Below are 25,849 nucleotides of genomic sequence, written 5' to 3'. Positions count from 1 at the left end.
TACACACTTCTCTTTGTGATCCACCTCTGAAGAAGATACCACCAGATACAGGCAGCAAGAACAAAGATCTGAACCCTTCCACAGCAAGCCCACCACAACCAGAATTTTCTGGAGCCCACCAAGTGTTTTCAGGAAGTGTCCGGGGCCAGGTAGCGGATCTGCTCGGCTGGGCAGATTTTGTGAGTGTTGCTTTGACAGCTGCTGCCACGGCAGAACGAGGATTCGCACAGCGGGCCTGAAATTGAGTAATCACTTTGTGGCTGGCTCTGCCCCCTGCAGCAGTCATTTTTTGGCATTCGGTTAGTTGCTGTGCACAACAGGCCACGTCAGAATCCCGAATGCGTCTGCATGTTCAAAAAGTTTCGGGGCCTCCGGAGCAGAGGATGGCCAACTTTTGGGGGCAGGGATCCGGATGACCTGGGTTCGAAGCCCCGCTCAGCCGTGGAAGCTTGCTGATTGACCTTGGGGCTGCTATCACACACTCTTAGCTTAACCCACCTCGCAGGGTTGTTGCAGGGATAAACCGGATGAAAGGAGGGCACTATCAGCTGCTTCAGGTACCCACTAGGGGGGAAAGATAAGGTATAAAGTAAGGAAGCCAGAGTCGAGCCGGTGGCCAAAGGTTACCTGAGTAGACCTCAGCCTCCTGCAGCACCCCTGGCAGAGCAGTCCGGGCGGACTTGAGGTGGTGCCTTCGGGAGAGCAGAACAGCTGGAGTGGCTGGGTGGCAGCCCCCCACCCCCCCATATCCCTACTGTGCAGGGAGGAGGGGCCCCACCTGGCCCGGCCGGGGCATCTCCTGCACCTGGTTCCCGTGGAGGGGGGGGACACCTGCAGGGGGGGCAGCAGAGAAGCAAGACCGCGACATCTTTGATCCCCACCTCCCGGGGGATGTCCAGGCCACGTGGGGCGGGATCAGGTGCGGGCGTGTTCCCACACCTGCGAAGGGGCGCACTAGAAAGGCGGGAACTGGGCAGCAGCAGCAGCGGGAGACGACCCCCGGGGGCCGGGAAAGGCGCCCCACAGCCCCCCCCCCCCACCCGCGCGGCTTCCACCGGCAGAAACAGGGCGGGGGGGGCGGGCGGGGGGGGGTGTCCGACCCTGTCTCTTTGGCCGCCCTGCAGCCCCACGGACCACGCGGAGCCGCCGCGGGTGGCGTCAGACGGAACCGGAACCAGAGGAGACCGGAAAAGGGGCGCGCGGCAGGGAAGCTCCGCCCCTTCCCCGCGGCCCACCGGAAGGGCTCCTGGGGCGGGCGGGGGCTCCTCTCTCTCCTCCTCCTCCTCCTCCGGACAGGCTCCCGCCCTGGAGGGAGGAGAGGGCGTGGCCTGGCCCGCCTGTGGCTCCGCCCACCCCTCGCCTGGGAGCCCCGACCAGCACCCCCCGCCCGCCCGCCCGCCCGCCCACCCGCGCGCTTCTCCCGGCAGCCCCTGCGCCCCGCCGCCGCCTCTTCCTCCTCCTCCTCCTCCGCCGCCGCCGCCGCCGCCCTCGGTGAGCCAGAACAGCCGGAGGGAGGGGGGGGGGCGGGGCGCGCGCGTCAGCAGCTGTCTGGTAGGGCTGTGGGGGAAGCCGGGGGGAGGCGGCAGCTCCCGCTGGCCAGGCCCGCCCGGGCCTTCCTTCCCCTCTCGGGCCGGGCGGGGCCCCGGGGGGGGGGGGGGAGGAGGAGGAGGGCGGCGGCGGCGGCAGCAGCACCCAGGTGGCCCGCCCGCCCCCCCCCCCGCCCGCAGCAGCCCCCGCCTGCCCTCCCTCCCTCCCTGGACGGGACCGGCGGCGCGGGGGATCCCTCCTGGCCGGCCGGCCCTGCGCGAGCCCTGGAGGGTGGGGGGACGCATCCCCACGTGCGGCTGCGGGCGGGAGGGCGGGCAGCGCCTCGCACGTGTCTCCCTCCCCCGCGGGGGCCATGCAGCCCCCCCCCCAGAAGCAGGAGAACGTGCCCCCCTCCCTGCTCTCAAGGGGGTGGGGGGGCCAAGGCGTGCTCAGGCGGGGCTCTGCTCCAGGAGGCCCCTGTGCACTGTGGGGGGGGGGGGAGGAAGAGGGCCTCCCCACCTACCGTGGGGCTGGGGGAGAAAACGTGGGCCCTGCTGCACCAGGAGCCCGTGGCCGAGGAGGGGGCGTCTTAATGGCGCCCTCCCCTTCTCTTCCTTCCTGACAGGCTGATGGGACCCCCACGGAGAAAGGAGACGGCCTCCGCTTCCTGACCTCGCAGCCAGCCTTTGGGGCCGCTCCCGCCCGCCCCCCCGGGGCTCACCCTCCACCCAGGTAATGGCGGCCTTGTGGGGTCACGGGGCTCCCGCCTTTTGTGAAGGCGCACCTGCAGGGTGTGCTGACTGGGCTTCCCACAAAGCAGTGTCCTTCCACACACACTGCAGCCAGCGGGGCTTTCCTTGAAGTCAGGTAAGGAGGCCTTTGATGCGTACACCTGGCGCGACTGGCCTTTGAAGACATGGACCACCTTCTCTCTGGACAGGGGGGCTGCCTCTCGCAGAGGTGCATGCTTCCACTCACGCGCACGGCATCTGAAACGCTCCTTATTGGCTGAAGTCTGTTCCCAGCCGACGCCGGCCTCTCTCTGGCCCTCAGTAGCCACCGGCTAAAATATATGTGGGGTGAGGGAAGGAAGCTTGAGGCCACCTGCTCGAAGTGTGGGGGCACGTGGCCAGGAGCACCTGGTGACTGACTTCCAACCACAAGGTCCTTGTGGACAGTTAGTGTGTTTGACCACGGAATCCGATCCACTGATGGCATGTCCATCCTGCTGGAAGTGGGGCCACGCGGGAGGCCTGCAGTTTGGCTCCTGGGCCCTCCAGTGGAACGTTCTCAGGTAGCCAGGTGGACGACCAGGGTAGATTGACCTCTGTAGATGGCTGATTCCACGTCTTTGTTGGGGAAGCCGCAGCCGTTCCTCTTGCTTCGCGCTGCCTGCCAGCATCATCTTTGGAAGCGTGGCTGGCGATGCGCTCTCTCTCTCTTCCCACAAATGCGCGGAGGCCGCGTTTGCACTGAACAACTTGTAAAATATTTCACGGTCAATTTATTTATTTATTTGTTTAACGTAAAGTAAGATGTGGGCAGGCTATCCCATTTTTGGCTTTTATAGTTTTTGTAAATTTCCCGCAGTGAGTGTTTTATGGCCATACTCCTAGAGCAGAATTCCAACCTGCGTGGAGATTTATTGGGCAAGGATACATTCTTGCGTTGGGACTGTTGGATTAAATCCTTAATTTTTTTGGTGATGTCATCAAGTTTTAAAACCATCTCATCGGGGATGGAGCACTTAGCATATCCAACCTCAGTTGCTTCAGCTCTTGAGAGCTGAGAAGCTGTGTAATTTTGTACTCCAATGCCTCAGACCATCTAACTCTAGGAAGTAAGTGATTTGGCGAACTCACTTCAACTGTTGGCTGGGGATGGGGAGGAGTTTTATATTTTAATATAACTGAAAGAGGCAGATGGTCACTTAAATGGTGGAATAATACCTGGAATTCACCTACATATTGATTTGTTTATTTCCACTTCTAAACCGCCCTACCCCCGAAGGGCTCAGGGCGGTGTAGATGCACATAAAACAATTCACACTCACCTATAATATAACAAAACCACTTAATATAATTTAATATAAATTAAGTGTGCTGTTCACTTTCCCAGAAAGTGGTTCACATTAGTTCTATGGCAAGCCTTCACTGACCTGCGAGACAACTTAGGAAGGCACCAAGAACACTGCAGTATGACAATTCCATAGAGAGGCATCAAAACTGTTTTTCACTGCACGTAGTTATGGTTGCGTTTTCCACTTTATGACTCCACTGCTGCTCCTGCTTTCTGCCTCCTCTAGAGCCACCATGGCGGAACTTTTCATGGAGTGTGAGGAGGAGGAGCTGGAACCCTGGCAGCAGAAATCGAAACCGATTATCGTAGATGACGACGATGACGACGACGAGCCCATTTTCGTGGGAGAGATTCTGAGCTCCAAACCGACCAATACGTGTAAGATGGTGTCTTGTGATATTTTGAAGGAGCACCTGTGCCAGGTGATTCCTGAGTGGGGGAAGAATTGATGCTGGGCGTGCGTTAGTGTGTCTAGTTTCAGAAGGGGGCCCTGTTCTGGACTGCAAAGGCATAGTCTTTAAAGATTAAGCGACTCCAGCATGTGATGGCTGCACGCTTTTTTCCTACTTGAAATCATGGGAATCCCCCAGCAGGAAAAAGAACGAGCCCACAGGCTTAGACTCAAACCCGGGTTTCCAGAAGGACCCTTCTCTGCTGTCCCTGAGGAGGAATCAAGCCCAGTGCATTGAAGAAGTTCTACCAACTTGCTTCCAGAGCACCATCCAGCTGCTGAAGCCTGTTCTGATGTGGCCGGGTGTATTAAGAAGCAGAAGAAGAAGAGTTTGGATTTCTATCCCCCCTTTCTCTCCTGCAGGAGACTCAAAGGGGCTGACAATCTCCTTGCCCTTCCCCCCTCACAACAAACACCCTGTGAGGTGGGTGGGGCTGAGAGAGCTCCGAGAAGCTGTGACTAGCCCAAGGTCACCCAGCTGGCGTGTGTGGGAGTGCGCAGGCGAATCTGAATTCCCCAGAGAAGCCTCCACAGCTCAGGCGGCAGAGCTGGGAATCAAACCCGGTTCCTCCAGATTAGATACACGAGCTCTTAACCTCCTACGCCACTGCTGCTCCTTAAGTGACGGTGGATACTTGTTTATGGGTTTGCTAAAACGCAAAGAAACCACCACTGGTATTTAGCTGCCAAAATGGCCAGTTTAAGGTTTGATCAGTCTTGACTACTTCATTGGAGCTCCCATCCCACCCAAAGCCTTTATTTGAAATTGTGTGTGTGTGTGTCAGGAACGTGGCTGGTGTTAGATACAGTCACTGGAATGCCCAGTTTTCTGCCCATGTTATGCTGTTAGCCAAGGGGGCTGTCCTTATTGACCTGCTTAATGCATTAAGCTCAGAATTGGAGCTTAAAGGTTGGTTGGCAGAACGATCGTCCCAATAGCGCAGTCCAAGCCATTTGTATACTCGGGCTGGTCTCTGTCCACGGGGGACTCCTCCAGCCGCACATTCTGATAACATTCGTGTGCCGGCCATGTGACTTTCCCTGAGTTTGTAGCACAAATGTCTTATGAACTTGACGGAATCCTCCCTTTTCCGCAGATATCCTGAACAGAGTCAACTCCAGCTCGACACGAGTGGCTGTGCAGAATGGGACGGCCAAAAGAGGTATGGCTCTCTCTGCGGGGCAGATGGAGAACTCTTGCAGTGGCGTGCTCTGTGTGTGGGTGTCGTAGTTCTCACCAATGATGGTGGCTGCTTTCACAGGATTTCAGCCCGTTGCTCGGCCTGCAGCGAGCACACTGGCCGTGCATCCTCAGCCGCGGGCGGGCAGTCTTTCCGGGACTCCAGCTGGCCTGCAGAAGCCCCCTGCTGGAAGCCCGTCGCCACAAGACGTGGCCAAGTCAAGTTCCGGCATCTCCCAGCCTGTTGGCAGGTCCACCCCAACGCCTTCGCTATCTCGGAACATGCCGGTCATAGCTCAGTCTCCGTCCAGGCCGGTGGCTACTGTGACTGCACAGCCTGTGGCATTGAATCGGGTAGGTGTTTGTTTTGTTTGCTGGATGTTACCAAAAAGTTTTGACGCGCCCCCCCTAGGACTTGGCTTCTAAAACATTGGCTAGTTCAGTGATGGCGAACCTTTTCGAGACTGAATGCCCAAATTGCAACCCAAAACCCACTTATTTATTGCAAAGTGCCAACACAGCAATTTAACCTGAATACTGAGGTTTTAGTTTAGGAAAAATGGTTGGCTCCGAGGCGTGCGTTGCTCGGGAGTAAGCTTGGTGGTAGTCAGTGGCTTTGCTTTGAAGCAACCATACAACTCTTCCAATGGGTGAATCACGACCCTAGGAGGGTTTACTCAGAAGCAAGCCCCATTGCCAACAACTGAGCTTACTCCCTGGTAAAGGATCACGCTTTAGTTCTTTGCATGAAAATCAGTGAGGTTTAACAGCGCTTAACAGGGTTACCTACACTGCTTCCCCAAAACTAGGTCTTAGGTTTAATGTGGCCCAGGCCAGCCTAGATGTGTGTGTGTGGGGGGGGTGGGGCGACTCTGTTTGTGTGTGCCCACAGAGAGGACTCTGAGTGCCACCTGTGGCACCCGTGCCATAGGTTCGCCAACACTGGGCTAGTTTGTCAGTGTAGCACATCTGAGGTTGAATTTCCTCCGGTTAATCAATAGGCTAACGCTTGTTCATCCATAGAGGCTTGGAAACCCATTGTTCCGTAGCTTTCTTTCGATTTTGAAAATATTGACAACGGTGCAGCAACTGATTGTGTAGCCGACTGACACTGTTGCGTGTGGTGTCAAGCGCGAGTGTATTAATGCTCCAAAATCCGATGCTGCTCCTGCCCTTTCACTGTTTCATGTGGCAGAGCTCTGACTTCTCTGTGGGGAATTCGCAGCAGAAATAAGGAGTCCTGTTTAAATAGTGATTCTAAAATTTGTGTCACTGATTATTTTGGAGATATATATATATATATTATTATATATTATTTTGGATATATATATATAACCCTAACCCTATATAGGAGAGAGAGAGAGAGAGAGAGATACTATATACTCTCTCTCACACACACACACATATATATATATATATATATATAGAGAGAGAGAGAGAGAGAGTATATATATATCCTATATATATATATATATATCCTATATATATATATATATATATATATATATATCCTATATATATAGAGAGAGAGGATATATAGAGGATATATAGAGGATATATATATATATAGGAGATATATATATATATATAGGATATATAAAAATAGAGGCCAAGAGTGCGCTTATTGAAAATTGCGAACTTCTGCCTTTAGAATCAAAAGCACAATATCAGCATTCACCCTGGAAATGAACTAATTCGCAACACCTTCTGCAGGTTCCCTCAAGTAACACTTCCGGCATGGTTTTTGGCTTAAGGCAGAGTCCAGGATCACCGCAATGTCCAGGCGGTCCAGCAGTGACGGCAATAGGTACGTGCCGCTTGTAAACTTTGTGTTTTCAGTTGTGTCACGAACACTTTCTGTTTGTTAACAAGATCAGGAAGCAGCGGCCGGAATCCAAAACCTCTTCTCAGCTGGGGAGTTTGCCAGGGTGTGAAACTCTTCTCAGCATATCAGCCGTGCTGCCAGGTGTGTTCCACTGGGAATGCCGGGGAATTGAGCCTGGGCCCTTCTGCGCGCAGAGCAGAGGCCGTTCGGCTGAGCCAGAGCTCCTCATTTGCACTGGTGCCCTGTGATGGTCGAGGGGCCATTTGGGGTGCTGAATTCGTCTTCCAAAGCCCTCAGCAGCTTGGACCTGCCCAACCTCCTCTAGAGCACAGGTGTCAAACTTGCGGCCCTCCAGATGTTATGGACTACAGTTCCCATCACCCCCTGCCAGCATGGCAGGGGATGAATGGGAACTGTAGTCCATCTGGAGATCTGAGGCCGCCAGCTCTGACAGACTATTTCTAGAGCCCACTTCCGACTGACACCTGGATGCACCACGAGGTCCAACACAGATTACATCGTTGACAGCATAGTATAGTGGTGGCGAACCTTTGGCACTCCAGATGTTATGGACTACAATTCCCATCAGCCCCTGCCAGCATGGCCAATTTGCTGTGCTGGCAGGGGCTGATGGGAGAGAATGTAATCCCCACTTAACATCTGGAGAATATAAGGTCACTCCCTACAACATAGTAAATTATCCATTTATTTACTGGTGCTGACTGAGGTCTGTATCGTGATGCTCAGGCGGGCAAGGGGTTGAATTAATTCCTACCAGCTGTGCTCGTGTCGTTGGGGATCAGTCAGCTCACGGAGACCTTGAGGAAGGAGGTCTTTTTGTTTATGAGGTCTTTGTTGAGCACTTGTGGGTCACTTCTGAGGGGCCGCTTGGCTGCAGGGAAGAACTGATGGCCGAGAAGTGGAAGGCTGGTGAGTTCTGCATTCTGGTCATAAGAAGGTTGGTTCCTTATGATTCTGGCTTGTCTTGAACGTTGTTTGGTAGCTCTGAGGCGCCTCGTGGAAGCCTCCTGACAGATCAGAGCTTCCGAAGTCTGTATATTCAAGGGAAGGCTTGTTTGGTTGGGAAATGAGAAGGCTGAGACCTTTGGAAAAACTGAGGCGTCTTTCATTTTAAACTATCACAGGCATGTCCAAGCGTCCAGCTCCTTCTGAAATGGACAGTGTTAGTCCCAAAAAGGCTAAGGCTGATGAAACAGGATCCGGGAGTAGCCCACCGGTCTCGCCTTTGGTGAAATCTCCAAATGAGGTGCTGTCGCTTCAGAAAGGTAAGGGGCGTCGGGACCCTGTTGCATCTTCTCCCCCCCCCCCCTAGCCCAGTGCTTATCCATTTCGTGATGAACGGAAATGTAGTCTTCAAGTTGGAAAATGACCAAGCAATGCATGTATGTGAGAAGGGTTTTCTGAAAAGTCAGATAAGCAACGAGGTGACCCTGCAGGAAGCGTAGGATTTGCCCGGTGGGATCTGGATGCAGCGTTTTGCGAAACTGGGACTGTGGCCAGCGGATTCTGTTGACGCTGCCCTTTCTCCACCTTTCCTGCTGTTTACTTGCTGTGGTTTTTACTTAAGGCGTTTTAGTATAATATATGAAATTTTCCAATGGAAAAATTGTACGTGGTGGTAAGAAAGTAGACAGAGAGAGCTTTTTGTCCCTGCCCAAAATACTGGAACTTGAGGCCTCCTCTGAGGAAGTCAGCAGTCAAGTAGAGTACTGCCGGACAGGCACAGAAGGCACTCCGGCTTTACTCAACTAGCAGTCAGCAGCGGCATCGTAGCTGCTGAAAGTCAGGAACGGCTGGTGGCCGAGGCAGAAGTGATGGCTTTAAAAGGGAGGTTAGAGGAGATTCATGGCCCAGAGAGCAGCCCACCACTCCTGGGAAGCGAAGGGGTCTGGGACAAGATGAGCTCCATTCTGGGTCCTGCAGCTGCGGGGAGAATCCATCAGCCTCTCCTCCCTTCCCCTTCTGGCCCTGCAGGTGCAACTGGAGTCACGGAGGTGTGAGACAAGATACCCGGTGAGAGATGGCAGCCACTGGCCGGATCCGAACAGGAGCTCTTCTGTTGGAATGAATTATTATTATTATTTGCCATTTTATTAGGCCGGGCACTTTTTATACCGCCTCTTCATCCACAAAGACCTGCAGGCTGGGTGGGTTTGCGGTGGCTAATTTTAAGCCCGGGTGGGTCGTGATCGTGCACTGATCTCTTAAAGTCACCCATTCCGTGGCGTGGTGGGTGTAGGTTTGGCTCCCTGGGAAGCGTGTGATAATTTAGTGTGATTTTTAAGCAAATGGGTCCGTTAAAGACCAGTCGTACCCGATCTCTTTAGTCAATCTGCTTCCGTTCATCGAAGTGTGGGTGGTGCTCTTCCATAATTGGCATGGCTGAGAAGCTCACGAAGTGAGGCGTGAGCCATCTGAAGAAGATTTCCGCTTTGGGTGGCTGGCCTGCTCTCTCATTCTAGGTGTGCCTTGCCTTTACAGGGGTGGCCTCCGGCGGCGCTAAGAACGGAGCCCCTTTCCCGCAAGCCTGTCCCCAAGTGCAATATTCACTTCAACCTTTTGGACCCTTTAAAAAACCATATGAAGGTAAAAGTGTTTGTTGTAGCAAGTTGTAAATGCGAAGGTGGTGGCGTCACCAATCCTGGGTGCCCTCGTGGCTTTCGAGCCTACCGTGGCTGTGCCAAACATTCAAAGCGATGCTGGAACTTCGTGAGCAGGGTTCACCTGAAGTGAAAAGCTGGGAGGACAAGGGAGATGTAGAATTTTGCAGAGCAAGCGGTGAAGAGCGATGTCTAAGAGCAGAATTAGCTCTGCGATTTACCTGGAAGGGAACCGGGTTTGATTCCCAGCTTCTGCCGCCCTGAGCTGTGGAGGCTTATCTTGGGAATTCAGATTTGCCTGTGCACTCCGTACACACTTTGGCGCTTGGGCTGGGTGACGCCCGTCTCCCAGCAGTTCTTTGGGACTCTCTCAGCCCCACCCACCTCACAGGGTGTTTTTTGGCGTGAGGGAAGGGCCGGCAACAGATTTGTCGCAGCCCTTTGAGTCTCCTACAGGAGAGAAAGGGGGGATATAAATCCAAACTCTTCTTCTTCTTCTACTCCATTGAGAAGAAATCGTGTGAGAGAGAGTGAGCGAGTGCTTAAACGTCCTTGGTGGCTGCCATTTTCTTCCTCCTCTGTCGTGGGTGTTTTATGAAGGGATCCTTCCTGCCACTTCAATTTCGTTGTCAGCATATCACCGCGTGCATGTATCCTACTGAGATCCAAAACAATACGCGTCTTGGCCGGTGCTAGTTAATACATAGAGATGTAATACATGGCCAATTGGCAGGGGCTGATGGGAATTGTAGTCCATAACATCTGGAGTGCCAAAGGTTACCGCCACCACTGACATAGAATATAAAATGTTTTTTTTTTGGATTTGCTGGGGCCTTTGGGACTCCTGGTTTCGATCTATTGTTGCCGTAGCCATGTTTGTGTGTAGAGTGAAGGCCCTGGAGATCAAATAGCGAACAGCCACAGATTCTGGGCGAGGTGTGCTGGGGGAAGCCATTGTGCAAATGGGAAGCCTGTGGTGCTATGCCGGGCATTTAGAGTATCTGTTCCTGCACGGTACCGAAGAGATGGCAGAAGCGATCAGTTCGACATTTGGCATTAGCGTTAAAGGAGCCGCAGAGGCAGCCAGCTATCAGTTCGCCGTGCTTTTAAAGTGTTTCTGTTGGTGGTTCTTTCGGTACTGCTGTCCGGAATCTGGTGCACACCTTCCCGCCGGGCGCCGGCGCGAAACTCTCCAGGTAGCTTTGTCCAAAGCGGCCGTCACTCCGAAAAAGGGAAGCCCTGGATCATGCTGGTCAGCGGCTTCTCGACTCTACGGCCCACTGCGAGGGAGCAGCGTCCAGCAGCCGGGGAAAGCAGGAGCAGAAGATCGCCGCACCACCTGGTCAAAGTAAGCCAGCTGCATAAGAAGGTCCCTCAGAAACGAAACCTGCGGTAGGGACGGCTCCCCTCCCGGGCAGCCTTCCCTGCCGCGCCCCAGCTCTTTTCCCTATGGGCCGGAGCGAGAGCTGGGAGCAAAAGCTGTTCTCCAGCAGCTGGCGCTACTGGGTGGCGGCTGCCTTGTGGGGAGCTGCCTCTTTGGGACCCCGTTGCCTCCCAGTTCAAGCAACCATGGGCCGTTCTGTGGGGCTCTGATGCCGGCAGCTTTGGAAAGAGCAGGAAACGTCCTTGCCAGGGAGGGAGGGAGGCAGTGGGGGGGATCCAAAAATTTTAGTACTGCAGGTTCCTCATGGTAGGTGGGATTCAAACCTGTGGCCGTAGTGCCGAAATGGGGCACTGGGCGGGGCATACGATGGGGGCGTGGCGGGCATTCCTGGGTGGAGGCTGTGGCAAAGGGCGCTGCTATAGCCCTGATCATAGGCTGAGGAAACAAATGCACACCGGTGCAGGCTTTGCCGCGCCTGCACGGTTACCTCCTGCTAAGAGCGTTCTTGCCGCTACTGCTGAGAGTGAGGCGTCACTAAAGGCAAAACCGCCCGTGGCAAAATCACCCATTAGCCACCCCTCTTGCGGCACACACAAATGAATTAGTCACCCTACTCTTTCGGGGAACCTGGGTGAGGAACTCTGCTGGATCCCGCACCTCTGGAGGAGGAGCCGTCGCGCCCTTTCTCTCCAGGTTTTTAAGCCCCTCTTTGCAGGTGGTCTGCCCACGCATGGGTCATGTCAATCAGCCAGCCATGTGGGCACTTTAAATGTTGCTCTTTATTACTCCCCTCTTGGCTGGCAAAACCCAGCCGGGAAGCGTGCCTCTGCCCGCGAGGAAATCACTTGGGGAAAGCGGGGGGTCTCCCTGATGCCTTTCCGTCCTCCTGCGGGTCTCATGAACCACATGGAGAAGCAACTTTCACCTGGAGCTGGAGCTTGGGGAGAGCTGGGAGAGCCACACCTGCACCTGCCAGCACTGCTACCGGCAGTTCCCCACCCCCCTTCCAGCTGCAGTGCCACATCGAGAGCACCCACACCCCTTACGAGTCATCCAGTGAGCCTGGGGGGGCCTCTTTCTGCTTGGGGGCGTGGCTTCTTTCTCAGGGTGGGGGTGGGGCCCCCAGCCCTTCAAGTCTTTAGCGCCACAGGACTAAGGGGAAGCGTAAGCCAGAGTGAGGCAGCATGTCACATGCTAGAAAGCCGCGCGAGGTTTGGCTGCCTATGGTGGGAGGGTGAGTTTTCCTCCTTCCCTCTCTCTTCGTGAGAGGGAGGAGCAGCAGTAAAGCGTGGGAGGTTAAGTGCAGGGAGCACTCCTGATCTCTGGAGAACGGGGTTTGATTCCCGGCTCCTGCCACCTGAGCTGTGGGAGGCTTATCACAGGGAACTAGATTAGCTTCTATGCACTACCCAATAACCACGCCAGCTACTGGGTGACCTTGGGCTTAGTCAAGCAGCTTCTCGGACCTCTCTCAAGCTCCCACCCACCTGGCCAGGGTGTTTGTATTTGTGAGCGGGGAAAGGCAAGGAGATTGTCAGCCCCTTTGAGTCTCCTGCAGGAGAGAAAGGGGGGATATAAATCCAAACTTTTCTTCTGCTGCTGCTGCTAGGTGCAGAAAGAGGGCTCTTGTTCCTCTCAGTTGACCACAGCAGCGGCTCTCCAGCCCTGCAGTGGGAAAGCACTTTAGGCTTCAGGCTTGGGATGGGAAGTGCGGGGAGAACCTGGGACCTGTCAAGCGTCTTCTACTGGTGCTCTCTAAGCGGGGGGTCTGTGGCCGCAGTCGTGGAGATGGCGAGACCTGCCGGTTCCTCCGTTGCTTCCTACCTCCTCGAAGCGTTGGAGGCTTTGCTTTCACTTGGCCGTCTGCAGGATATGTGAGTTGTCCTTTGAAACGGAGCAGATCCTCCTGCAACACATGAAGGACAATCACAAGCCGGGGGAGATGCCCTACGTCTGCCAGGTACTTCCGCAAGCCGGTTTTGTGTCCCCTGAAAACTTGCCGCTCTTTCAGCCGCTCAGGTAGGCTGAGACCTGGGTGTGTATGTGTGCAAGGTTCTGGGCATGTCCAGGTGTGTAATTACCGATCGTCGGCGTTTTCAGACGTGGAGAAACACTTCCGAGCCGTTCACGAAAACACAAAAAACCTGCTCTGCCCTTTTTGCCTTAAAGTTATTAAAATGGGGGCCCCGTACATGCACCACTACATGAGGCACCAGGTAACGGCTCCAAGGGAAGGGGCTGCACCTTTTTGTGTGAGTAGAGGCTGAGGTGCCACTCTGGGGTTCCTCCCACCGCCAGCAGTTCTGCCATCCAGCTGAATCTTCAGCGCTCCAACGGGTAGCGGCTGCCAGCAGTGCCGTGCAGTGGCTCTTAGCTTCCAGCTAGCCTGTGAAGTGGCAGGAGAGGATCAAGGACCGTGCCCCGAGATCCCTGGCTTAGGAGCAGCCACGCGGGGGTGGTCCGCCCGAAGTCCGATGCTCTTGCTCACAGCCTGGGGGGGAGAGAGGCGTTCCTGTAGATGCGGTCACGAGGGCCGCGTCGTTCATTGGGGCTAGCCAGTTCAAGTTAAGGAATGGCTAGCTTTTCTCCCAAAGGAAAAAAAAGAGAGTCCAAAGCTGGCTATAACAGAAGTGCCGGCTGCAGTTCCTGACGGGCAAAGAGAAGGTGGACCATAAATCTCAGCATCACCGGACATTTCGGAAGCCTCCGCAGCTGGAAGGACTGCCTCCAGGAACCAAAGTAATCTCAAACCCCCTCTCCTCTCTGTTGAGAAAAGTGGACCAACGTGCCAAGTAGAAGCTGGGGGGGTGGGGGGGGTTGCATGTGCTCTGACCAAGGTCTAAGCTGGGGCTGACCCGCGCCACTCCAGGAATGTCCAGTGTGGCTGCTGCTTGGCGCCTAGGGGTTTGGCTCCTGCTGACCCCTCTTGAGGCCCTGTGCCTCTTTCTCCAGATGTCCCCGTGGCCAGTGAGTGGGATCAAAGAATTTTAGCAACAGGTTCCTCACCAGCCAGCCCCTCAGCAAAGAGTGATGCAGAGAGGCGTCACGAGGTGAAACCTGAGCCCTGGAGGCAAAACCTGGAGTTGGGATGCCCCCATGGGCAGCCACCCCACCACGGTCCTGCAATTTGTTTTGCCCAGGTCATTTCTAAATCATCATCACATTATAGAAAAAATGCCCCCAACTCACTAAAATCCTGGAACACTAGCAGTAATGGTGGAAACCCATGCAGGTCCTTTGATAGAGGCTGGTGAGGATAAAAGGTCACGAAAGGCTGAGGAATCCATAGTTGCAGTACACTGAAGAGTGAGTTAAAACCCCAGTTCTAGGGAGTGACATTATTAGTGACGCGGTGCTATATGGAACCTTGTCATGTTCAAAGGCAGGATGCCTCGAGAGGCCCGAAGGCGTGGGCGGAAAGCGGACCCAATTGGATCACCTCTGGAGACAGCACAAATCATTAGGTAACCCACTCTAGGGAACTGGTGCAGAACCTGCTTTCTCCGGATCCACCTCTGCTCCGTGGCTACAACCAAGCGCCCCCCCTCCCTCCTTGAGGAATCCTGCGCCACAGAGCCAGAGGCAGTTCCCCTGATTCTCACATGTGACATAGCAAAGCCTCAAATGAGTTTTGAGGAGAGAGAGTGTGTGTGTGTGTGTATTAATTAATTGATTGATTGATTGATTGATTAGATTTGTGGACTGCCCCATCCCCAAGGGGCTCTGGGCGGTGCACGACAACATCAATACATACTCAGTTTATAAATAAACAGTTATTACATTTACTAAAATTCCTTGCAAAACTAGTCTCAAAAACAGCCGGTCCAATACAATAATAACAGGCTGTTACATGGCAATTCGTGATTAAAAGCCTCCCCCCCAAAAGGAGAGGGAACAGCAGGACTCCTCCCTAGGAGGGTGTAGCATAGATGTAAACAAAAAATAGGAATGGCAAAAGTAGAGAGTGAGAGTTTCCCTTGCAATTGCCGGACCCGGGCAGGCTGTCGCAATGCAGCTCACGTTTCTTCAGAAGCAAGAATCCACAACATGGTTCTGTGGATCCATTTGCCTTGGCGGGGAGGAGAAAGTGGTGGGCAGCCTCACTTCCAGGAGACCTGTGAACACCCAGCCCAGTGCAGAAGCAGGCTCAGGGCTAGACCTGCGAGGGAAATGGGACTTCAGCTGAGAGTCCAGTCCCATCGGGCACACTTTGGATGCTCTGTGTTGTTCCTGGTATTTTTGCAGTCAGTTCGGGTCATCTGGGCCGGCTTAGGCGCAAATGAGGCGAGAGTTTGTGCGTCCATCAAGCGCCAAGGGACTTTGGTTGCTTGAGCCATTCCTGATCTGTCATATGAGGCAGAGGTGTGCTTTCCCGAGGAAGATGCACAAGGCGTTTGTGGTGCTGCTTTGCAGGGGCCAGGGCAGGGCTGGTGGAGTGGGCGGAGTCTCCCTGCTAGGCGGCCCACCTCTGTGGCGAAGAGTGCAGCCAGTGCTGCTTTCTCTTGGCGGCTGACCTCCTCTGCTTAGCCTTGGAAGGCGCCCGAGTCCGATCTTGGCAAGAGGAAGGCGATTCCTGCCTCCCCTTTCCCTGGAGAGGAGCTCCACAGAATCCGTGCTTAGCGATCCTGGGGGGTCACGATCAGGCGTCCTGGGAGTCCCCTTCTCCCGCCCAGGAGCTGACTGCACCATCACTGGTGCAGAGCACCTGGTAGCGCCCACTCCTTTGCAGCTCCTCCCCAACGTCAAAATGGCAAACACCAAGACCTACACTAAACTGAATGTCAGCAAAGCCAGAGCTTCCAAGTTGAAGCCATTGAGCGTCCAGAAAAGGCAGGAATCGCCGGGATGCGGCAACAGCAGCAGCTTAACAGCAGCGCCAACAAAAGGCACTGTAAGCCTAAGATTGCAAACACGGCATTAAGTAGCCTCCAGGTGGGAACCTTCTGAGGACTCTCTCTGGATCGTGGGGAGAGCAGCCCACAGGCCATCCGGGGGAAGGGGGGGCTCTGGAGGCCGCCAGGTCCGGCTCTGTGGAGCAGTAGTAACCCAGCCAGGAGGTCCTCCAGAATGGGATTGGCGTTTGGGGTCCCACCCACTGCAAGTGTCAGGAAGCAGATTTTCCGAGCGTTCCTTCCTGGGCTTGAGGCGAATGGTCTGGTTCTCCGGGTCGGCCCTCTCCTGACGTTGCTCTTCCGACAGATGTTCAGAGATCCAGAAATGCATCGAGTGTTCCTCCGACATCCGCCCGTTCGCCAGCCGCTTCAAAACTCAGCTTTACGTCCACTGCAGTCATGCTGCTTATAGCTTACGAGCTGGTCGCAGCAAGGCCTACGTGAATCACATGATGAGGTGAGAAGGGAGGCCCGAGGGAGCAGCGGACTATGGGACTGCCTTTCGTTCCTGCAGGAATCGGCTCAGAAATGCTTGGTGTTCTTTTTTCCCCCCCAGTTTTCACAGCGCCCGTCAAAGTAAACGGTATTGGATTTATAAAGACCATTCCGAAGAACTGAGGTAACTCTCCCTCGCCTCCTTTTGGTGCACATCTTGTTGCTGTTGTGTCGGGTTTAGAGCGTGGGCGGGTATAATTAGCTGTCGAAGCAGAACTTGCACACTTGAAACAAGACCCGAAGCCTCTCTTGAGAATCATCTCCCTGCCCTTTGGTCGAGTTTTGCTTTCTGGCCATTGTGGCAGCTCTGGAATTCCTTGCAGTGAAGGGGCTGCCCTTCGAAGAGACAGAAAAAGTGCAGAGAAGGGCAACGAGGATGATTGAGGGACTGGAGCACCCAGCCCCTGCAGCGGAGGAGGTCGCTGCAGAATTTGGGACTCTTTAGATTTGGAGAGGAGGAGACGGCTGAGGGGGGATAAGTTAAGAATCTATCAAACTAGATGATTACCTGGGGTAGGATGGTGGACAGAGAGAAATGTTTCTCTCTTTCTACAATACACTAGAAATCCAGGGGCATCCCATTGGGAAATGCTGGGGAAGAATTAGGACTAATCAAAGGAAAACACTTCTTCCAATGCAGCGTGTGATTGGATGCGTTTGGAAGTTATGCTGCTTACACAGGAGGTGGCGTGACCCATTCCCACCTGGATAGCTTTAAAAGGGGCTTGGACAGATTTATGGAGGAGAAGTCGATTCTGTGGCTCCCCTAATGCTTGGATCCTGCCTTAGATCACTGAGATTGCAAAATGCCTCCAACAGACCTCCAAGGGTGATGCGAGGAGCCAGCATGCAGCAGAAGGCCCTTGCTTATCACATCCTGCCTGTGAGCTCCCAAAGGCACCTGGGTGGGCCACTGCGAGTAGCAGAGAGCTGGACTAGATGGACTCTGGTCTGATCCAGCTGGCTTGTTCTTATGTTCAGACTGTGCCAGCAGAGCCGTAATATATGCCTCCGGTGAAGGGGCCCGGTATCTGCATAGCTCTTACAGGGGAAGCGGCCTTTGCCTTAGCTCCTTCAGAGTCCAGGAGTGTAGCCTGATGGTTGTGTTTTGCTCGAGGACCTTTTTAATGAGAATACCTGCCGGAAGGGCGGGAAGTGCGGTACACCTTGAGAGGCGTGTTTCTTCTACTAAACCAGCCAGCTTCCAATAGCTCAGGCTCCAGAGTGCTCAAGTAGGACAGAAGCTTTGGTAACCTTTTCTCCCTGGGTGGTCTCTCATGGATGCTTTTTCCCCCTCCCCATTTTTTAGTGGGCATACCACGGCGGTTTGATAAGACACAACTGACTTCATAATGGGCCCGATTCAAGGAAGCTTCAGACGAAGATGGCCGCACAGCTTGAAGAGCGAGAGCCCGGTCCCACAACAGGGTGCCAGGTCATCAGCGAGGAGAAGCGATGCGTGTTCCCCTCCACCCGTCTGGTGTGGTTTTGCCCGAGAGCTGCCCTGCTGGGTTGTTTGCTTAAAAAGGACACTTCTTTGTCTTTTTTCGCGTTGCAGTTTCCTTGAAGAGGCAGGCTGCCTGCCAAGACCTTCCCAAAGTGGAGCTTGCGTTTTATTTTTAAAAATTAGCCGTTGAATCAGTTAAGTGGGTGTGTGGAATCTCCGCTTTGGCTGATGTCTGTTCCAGGCCTTAAAAAAACAACCTCAGGGTGCTGTTGGTCCCAAATACAAATGTTTGAAACACATGTATAGAAGAAGAAGAAGAAGAGTTTGGATTTATATCCCCCCTTTCTCTCCTGCAGGGAGGCTCAAAGGGCAGTCTGACAATCTCCACTAGCCCTTCCCCCTCACCCAAGCTCAAACACCCACCTGTGAGGTGGGTGGGGCTGGAGAGAGTTCTGCCGAAGCTGTGGACCCAGTTCAAGGTCACCCAGCTGGCGTGTGTGGGAGTGCACAGGCTAATCTGAATTCCCCAGATAAACCTCCACAGCTCAGGTGGCAGAGCTGGGAATCAAACCCGGTTCCTCCAGATTAGAATAGAAGAAGAAGAAGAGTTTGGATTTATATTCCCCTTTCTCTCCTGCAGGAGGCTCAAAGGGGCTGACAATCTCCTTGCCCTTCCCCCCTCACAACAAACACCCTGTGAGGTGGGTGGGGCCGAGAGAGCTCCGAGAAGCTGTGACTAGCCCAAGGTCACCCAGCTGGCGTGTGTGGGAGTGCACAGGCTAATCTGAATTCCCCAGATAAGCCTCCACAGCTCAGGTGTGAACCAGAGCGAGCAAATCAAACCGGTTAAGATCCAGGATTAGAAGGAATGCACCTGCCTGTTAACCCACGGCTCTAGCCACTGCTGTGGACTAGTTTCAAATAGAATTGGGTCTGGCTGTACCCAAGGGGGCTTTGGGTTTCTTTAACAGCCCCCCCCCCCCCCGGGCACAGGGGTTTGTTCTGTCGAAGAAATGGAATGGAGAAGAGCAACAGCCACACTGGGGAGAGAGAAAAAAAACGAGATGGACATAAATAAGACATAAATTCTGCCTGTGCCTCTCCAGCGCTGTGCCAAACGTCTTTTGTCCCGGGTGGTAGATCGCAAAGCTCAAATAAATGGGGGTTATTTGGGGGAATATGTGCCGAAGCTCCCCCCCCCAGAGACAGAAGGCTCTTTGGCGATGAGGAAGGGACGGCGACTGCTATGACTGCTGGAACTTTTTTTTTCCCGGTTACCTTTATTCTGGTTATAAAAGTTTGTTGTGAGGGGGTGTTTGTTGTGAGGACGGGGGAAGGGCAAGGAGATTGTCAGCCCCTTTGAGTCTCCTGCAGGAGAGAAAGGGGGGATATAAATCCAAACTCTTCTTCTTCTAAAAAGAAACCGGAATGCCTGCTTTTCACAACTTAACGAGTTGCCAGCAGATTTTCAGATCTGTGCCAGCGAGGGTCCCGTGAGAACCAGTGTCGCTGGTGGCTCTTTCCCCCTCTCCCCTTTTCTCCCGGCAGTGCCAGCAGCCTCGCCCCTTCTCCTCCCTCCTGTTTGCAGCTCCTGTGAGCCGCGGCCCCGCCCCTTGTGGAAAGAGAGGAGCAGGGGCGCCGCCCGGCTGGGGTTGTGCAGATTATTATTATTTGTCGGGATGTCAGTTGATTCTGGTGGCCAGTCTGAACACCTTGCCTTTCATTCCTCTCTCCAGCCGAACGCAGGACGCTTCCCCCTTGAATCACGGAGGCGAAGGCACATCCCAGGTGAAGGTTTTCTTCTGCATGTATCTAGAAGTGTCGATCTTTGTCCTGTGGGGCTTTCAAGGCAGGAGGCCCCCGAAGGCGTTTTGCTTCGTGTCGTGCCTTTGTGTGGTTCCCCTGGCGTTCCTTGCAGGTCTCCCGTCCGAGCCCCAGCCAGGGCTGACCCTGCTTCACTCCTGAGATCTGAGAGGACCAGGCTACCCTGGGGCCACCCACGCCAGCGCTTAGACGCGTGCAGACAGACCCGTGCTCGTTTTATGTCTGGACCGCGCCATCACCCCCCGCGCAGGCTTCCTGACTTCTCGGCCTGTCAAGTGCCTGAAGGTCTTGTGAACGTGCCGCGGTTCCCACTGCAGGCTTCTTGCACGCCGGTTCCAATTGTGCTGCTGCCCGGGAGAGACGGTGGCGTTTCCCAGCTGTGTTTGTAGATGAGCCCCGCCCTGCTTGAGTGGTGGCCCCAATCCCCCTACCTTGGAGGAGACTGGCAGTGTGCCCTTACGCCTGGAGGAATCTCTGGAGGGAGGAAGTGAAGCTGCTGTGAGCCCCCTGGGGAGGGGGGGGGAGCTGTTTTTGAATGACCGCATTGCCTGTGGTGTTCTTCGTAAGCTGCTCTGGAGTTCTTTCTGTGCTTCCGCACGGTGTGCTGCTCTGCTCTGGCCCCCCTCCCTGCTGCAGCCTCTCAGCCTGTATGATTTCAAGCCCTGCCTTCTGGTTGCCGAGTGGGCTTTTACCCCAGAACAAGAAGGCAGCCTCCGTTAGAGCTTCCGTGATCTGGGGGACGTCTTCCTCCTCCTCCTCCTCCTCCTTTGCCTGAGTTTTCACTGGAGCCATTTGTGGGGGCCTGGAGAGGTGAGGAGGGAGAGCAGCTGCAGCGCCTGGCTTTGCCTCTGCCTGAAGCCACGGTGTGTGAAAGTCTCTTGTTTCCACTCCGTTTCAGGACCTTTCCACCCCCGACCCCCCTGAAGAGCAAGGAGGGATGTCAGCTCCTGCCAGGTAAGTCTGTGCCCGTGGGCTTTCTGAATGTGTCTGGCTGACCGTGGGTGGCGGAGAAAAGGATGCTGGAGCCGAGGGGCCCTGACTCAGCAGGGCCACGTGGTGCTCTCTCCTAGCTCCACGCGGTTCACTCCTCCTCCTCAGTCAAAGCACAGCTTGGCCCCTGCCTCTTATGAAAATAAGGGATTATTATTATTATTGTTGTTGTTGTTATTGTTATTGTTGTTATTATTGTTATTATTATTATTGTATTGTCGAAGGCTTTCACGGCCGGAATCACTTGGGTGCTGTGTGGTTTCCGGGCTGTATGGCTGTGTTCTAGCAGCATTCTCTCTGATTTAAGCCTTCATCTGGGGGCTGGCATCTTCAGGATCCTCTGAAGAGCGCCAGCCACAGATCTGGCTAACGTCAGGCATCACTATTCGGCAACCAGGCTCTAACTAAATGTCAATGATATTATTATTATTATTATTATTATTATTATTATTATTATTATTATTATTATTATTATTATTATTATTATTATTATTATTATTATTATTATTATTATTAAAATTTGGTATACCGCCCTATCCCCGAAGGGCTCAGGGCGGTGTACAGATAAAACATCATCTGAAAACATGCATATAATTAAAACAGCAGTCGTATCTTAAAGCATCGCCCACACCCTTACTCGGGGTCTTCCTCTTCTGCTCCAAGGAGTTAGTGGTCTGGGAGTGAGTCCTGGTGGTTCACAACTGGGGAAGTCTGAGGTTCTCAGGAAGTCACAAAGATACAGTAGATAATTTTTGCGCACAGCGTTGGAGCAGACCCCAGGATATTTTGTGACGCGGTCAACTGTTTTGCCTTTTTCAGCTCAGAAGCAATAAGCTCTGCAGAAGGAACCAGTAAGGACCAGCTTGGTCAGGGGGATGAAACTATTTTAGTGGGTCAAAGGGAAGAAGAGGCATCTCAGCCAAGTCAAGAGGACTCCTCCAATCCGGCACTCCCGGCGACGTCACAGAACCCTCCACCAGAAGGAAGCGAAAGCCGTCTTGGAGGCTGCCTGGGGGCAGATTCTGCGGCGGCTGGGAGCGAGGAGGAGGCCGCAGCTCCTTCAGGCCACGGACCCTCCTCATGTTTAGAAGATCAGACCTCCTCAGAAGGCCCCATGGGAAGTGGAGAGGCGGACCAGAGTGGGACTCAGCCAGGTGAAGGTGCTGCTGTAGCTGCCGAGGGTGGAGAAAGTTCGCCGCCTCCTGTTTGTGAACACTCTCCTGCTCCAGGATTGCTGGACTGCTCAGAAGACCCAGGAGAGACTCTCAACACAGGAAGCCTGCCGGATCACCTGGCAGAAGGTGCTGAAGCTGCCACGGGTGGAGAAAATCCACCTCCTTCCGTTCCGGAACACGCCTCCAGTCCTGGACCAACAGTCCACACCGAGGACCGCGAAGTTTCCGCAGCAGAAAGCAACGCAGGCAGCCCTGAAAACCCAGTTGCTGAAAGCTCCGGAGCCGAATGCGACAGAAATGCGCCCGTGGTAGAAGACTCCCCTGGCCTGTCACCGTCAGCCTGCCCCGGAGACCTTGGCGCTTCCGCAGAGGAGCCCCAGCACTTTGGAAGCCAGGTGGACGACGGCTGTACCGCTGCTGCGTGTGAAGAAACGGCGGCCCCTGTTGCTGCTGCTGCTGCTGCTCTGGAGCCCTCCTCTAGTCCTGGGCTGTCCGCTTGTTCAGAGGACGCCAACAAGATAGCAGAAGAAGCCAAGGGGGACGATCCGGAAAGGGGGGTTAAGGAAACGCCTGTAGCTGCTGAGTGTCAGGACCGGGTGTCTGCCCCCTTGGGAGGCTCCTCAGATGGGAGGGCCCAGGAGTCGCCACTGGAAGGCTCAGCAGAAGCAGCAGCCAAGGGAAGCCCTGGAAACCAGGTGGCGGCTCCGGCGGCTCCGTGTGAAGACAGCTCACCAGCACCCCCTGCAGGAGACACCCCCAGCCCAGAGGTCCAGCCCCCTTCTGCGGAGCCCCCACATAGCAAAGGGTCAGGAAGTGATGATTCAGCCACCGAGGATCGTGCAGGCAACAGCGCCTCCAAAAAGCCCCCAGGAGAGGACCCCCGCCCAGGCTCAGGGGACCAGCAGCCGGAGTCCGATGTGGAGGAGCCTGAACTCGAGGAGGTGGACGCTGACTCCTCCAGGCCGGCCTCCGACGCCGAGGTCAGCTTTGAGCAGTTCCTGAGGCGCAGAGATGAGCCCGAGTCGGTGAGCTCCGATGTCAGCGAACAAGGCAGCGTTCACCTGGAGCCGCTGACTCCGTCGGAGGTGCTGGAGCACGAGGCCACAGAGATCCTCCAGAAAGGTGGCTCTGTGGCATCATCGGCCAAGACGTCTGGGCCGGGTTCCGAGCCTGCGGAGGCGGGGGCCTCTCGAGAGGGCAGCCCTGACCCTCCGGAAGCAGCGGTAGCAGCAGCCAGCCAGCCAGAGGAGAGCCAGGACGACAGCTGAGGCTGAGCCAGCAGCACCGCCTTGGTGCCCCTTTGCAGATGCCGCCTGGGACAGCTGGAAGGAACGTTGTGGGACACAAATGAAACATGTCAGCCAGAAGAGGCTGTTTTGCCTGCAACACGCTCACCTGTGAGGCCAAGAAGGGTAACGTTTGAGATTTATGTATCCCACTGCAAGTAAGTTTCCCCCGTAGACCCGTGCTGTTTGTTAGTCGTCCCGGAGTGGTTGTGCAGAATGTTTGGCCCGCTGCCAGTTTGGAGAAAGGCGAATCGGAACGGGTTGTGGCACCCCTGCCCCGTGGAAGCTGGGCGAGGGGTTGGGGGCCGCGGCTCTCTGCCCCTCTAGATCAGCGTGATCTGCTAAAGATGTTGGCTTAAACTTTCAGTGAAAGTGGAATTATTGTGAGACACGCCTGGTGGGTTTCCCAGGGTGCAAGCTGTGCGGGAAAACTGACACACTCTTTGTATAAACGTTGGTTCTCCTTGGCCTGCGTCTTTGAGGTTGTGACTGTTTTAAAATATTTTTATTGGCAGCAAACCCCCCCAAAGCCCAAGCTGTCCTTGAAAGGAATAACTAGAGAACTGAACGGGAAATACATACAGCTGTTACACAGACCTAAACCAGGACATTCAAAGCAGAGGTTGAAATATGAATTGTGGGGGGGGGGGGGGATTTTGGCATGAAAATCATTTTGATACGTAGATAGGTGAAGGAATGCATCAAATGATTTAACAGTAGTTTGTGTTGAAGTATTATCATCCGTAATGAAAACACTCTGAATCTTTCAGGAAGTTCTTTTGACTTGTTCAGTTTTGTTTTTATTTTTTGGTTTTTAATGAACATTAAATGTATCGAACATCCGTTAAGACCCTGAGATGTACATATTTTGGAGTAAATATTTGCAAGAAAATGTGACCTATTTTGCTGTCCGTGTGTTTCCTTTTAAAATATTCCGCTAGTCTGTGTTGAAGGAGAATTGTCCCAACTGCACAGGCATTCCATTTTGACAGGCTCAGATGGGAGAGCGTCCATCAGAGGGGGGTGGGGGTCTTCCTGACCACGGCCTCCCTGCTTTGAAGTGACGTCCTCTGGCCTCAGCTTCAGCAAAGGAGCACATGGGTAGGCTGTCTTTACAAAAGCCTCCCCATGTTGCCAGATTACTGCATGCATGGAGAAACGTGTGTGACCCCGGCCACCTGCTATCTGAAGGGTAGAGGGCAAGAGCTCGGGGTTGCTCTACGGCTAGTGCCATGAGGGGTGTGTGTGGATCATGCTGTTTTTGACCACCGTGCCAAATGGATGGCCCTTTCCCAAATGAGGCTGATTGCGCCACGCAAAGGCTTTGGGAAGGGTGGGCTCGTATCTCAACAGTGGACAGGGAGGGTCTGCTGGAGCTTCGCCGGAATCTGGAACTCGTCCTGGCAAAAGTTGTACCGCCCCCACCAGGGAGTTTTCTGGCACAAGAAGGCATGAGCATAAGCATAAGCATAAGCATTTTATTGTCATTGTGCACGCACAACGAAATTTACAGCAGCATTCCTCGATGCACACAATTTCAGACTCATACATCATCCTCACTTCCCCTTCCTCCACCCATCCCTACACAGCCCCAAATACATCAATATGAAGCAGCGGAGTTTAGCATAGCCACAGCTCTAGAGTAGAAGCTGTCTCTAAGCCTCTTTGTCCTAGTTCTGAGAGCCCTGTATCGTCTGCCAGATGGTAACAGTTTGAAAAGAGAGTGTGCTGGATGAGACGGGTCCCTCAGAATATTTTGGGCTTTATTTAGGCTTCCGGAATTATAGATTTCTTCCAAGGAGGGAAGATGGCAGCCGATAATCGTTTGTGCAGTAGTGATCACCCTTTGGCGCCTTCCTATTAAGCCCACTGTGCAACTGGAGTCATACACAGATGCAGTAGGTTAGGACACTGTCTATAGCACAGCGGTAAAAGGACACCAGAAGTTTTCCATCCAGTTGTTGCTTCCTTAAAGTCTCAGAAAGTACAGTCTTTGCTGGGCTTTCTTAACCACAGCCTGACAGTCTATGCGCCCAGGTCAAGTCTCTTTAATCATAACGCGAAATTTAAAACTAGCCACCAGCTCCTTGATCTCCATTTATAGTCAAGGGCTGAATTTCTGAGCTATTCCTTCTATAGTCCACTATGAGCTCCTTTGTCTTGTTAGTGTTAAGAACCAGGTTATTTTCCCTGCACCATGAGAGCAGTCGGTCCACTTCATTCCGATAGGCAGACTCATCCCCTCCAGAGATGAGCCCCACCACCGTTGTGTCATCAGCAAATTTGATAATGGTGTTACTATGATAGACAGGAGTACAGTCATATGTATAAAGGGTGAACAGTAAAGGACTCAACACACAGCCCTGTGGCGTTCCCATATTTAGAGTAAGAACTGAGGAAACCCGATTTCCCAGTCTAACCCTCTGGGAACGTCCAGACAAGAAGTCCCTAATCCACAAACAGATTGAATGTGAGAGTCCAAGATCCACGAGTTTCGTCACCAGTCACCAGGGATGCCTGTGCCCCCCCCCCCCCCGGAGCTGAGCCATCCTGACTTGTGGGGCTGCAAAATACGAGGAGGTTGGAAGGGCAAGGAAAGGTCTGCCAGGTTGGAGGAGAGGGGAGGAACGCACCTGCTTCACCTGTAACCCTGAATCCAACACCGGCTGTTGC

At 54.0% G+C, this 25,849-nt stretch overlaps 1 protein-coding gene across 1 annotated transcript; it reads left to right on the top strand.

Moving 5' to 3' along the window:
• Nucleotides 1-1,407: 1,407 nt before the first annotated feature.
• On the top strand, nucleotides 1,408-24,077 carry ZNF280D (zinc finger protein 280D). The gene is given in 25 exon segments (XM_048519701.1): nucleotides 1,408-1,491; nucleotides 2,153-2,259; nucleotides 3,833-3,984; nucleotides 5,155-5,220; nucleotides 5,320-5,591; nucleotides 6,951-7,044; nucleotides 8,208-8,348; nucleotides 9,565-9,614; nucleotides 9,616-9,792; nucleotides 10,595-11,031; nucleotides 11,968-12,067; nucleotides 12,069-12,123; nucleotides 12,927-13,027; nucleotides 13,137-13,319; nucleotides 13,696-13,852; nucleotides 14,020-14,137; nucleotides 15,595-15,929; nucleotides 15,932-15,995; nucleotides 16,264-16,416; nucleotides 16,516-16,602; nucleotides 17,823-17,934; nucleotides 18,022-18,053; nucleotides 19,638-19,689; nucleotides 20,624-20,679; nucleotides 21,535-24,077. Coding segments are annotated over 23 exon segments (4,611 nt in total). The 5' UTR covers nucleotides 1,408-1,491; nucleotides 2,153-2,259; nucleotides 3,833-3,839; the 3' UTR covers nucleotides 23,159-24,077.
• Nucleotides 24,078-25,849: the final 1,772 nt, after the last annotated feature.

Source organism: Sphaerodactylus townsendi, linkage group LG17 (genome assembly GCF_021028975.2).
Source record: "Sphaerodactylus townsendi isolate TG3544 linkage group LG17, MPM_Stown_v2.3, whole genome shotgun sequence".
Taxonomy (NCBI): domain Eukaryota; kingdom Metazoa; phylum Chordata; class Lepidosauria; order Squamata; family Sphaerodactylidae; genus Sphaerodactylus; species Sphaerodactylus townsendi.
The sequence above is the reverse complement of the archived record's forward strand: the minus strand, read 5'-3'. Positions and strand labels throughout refer to the sequence as shown.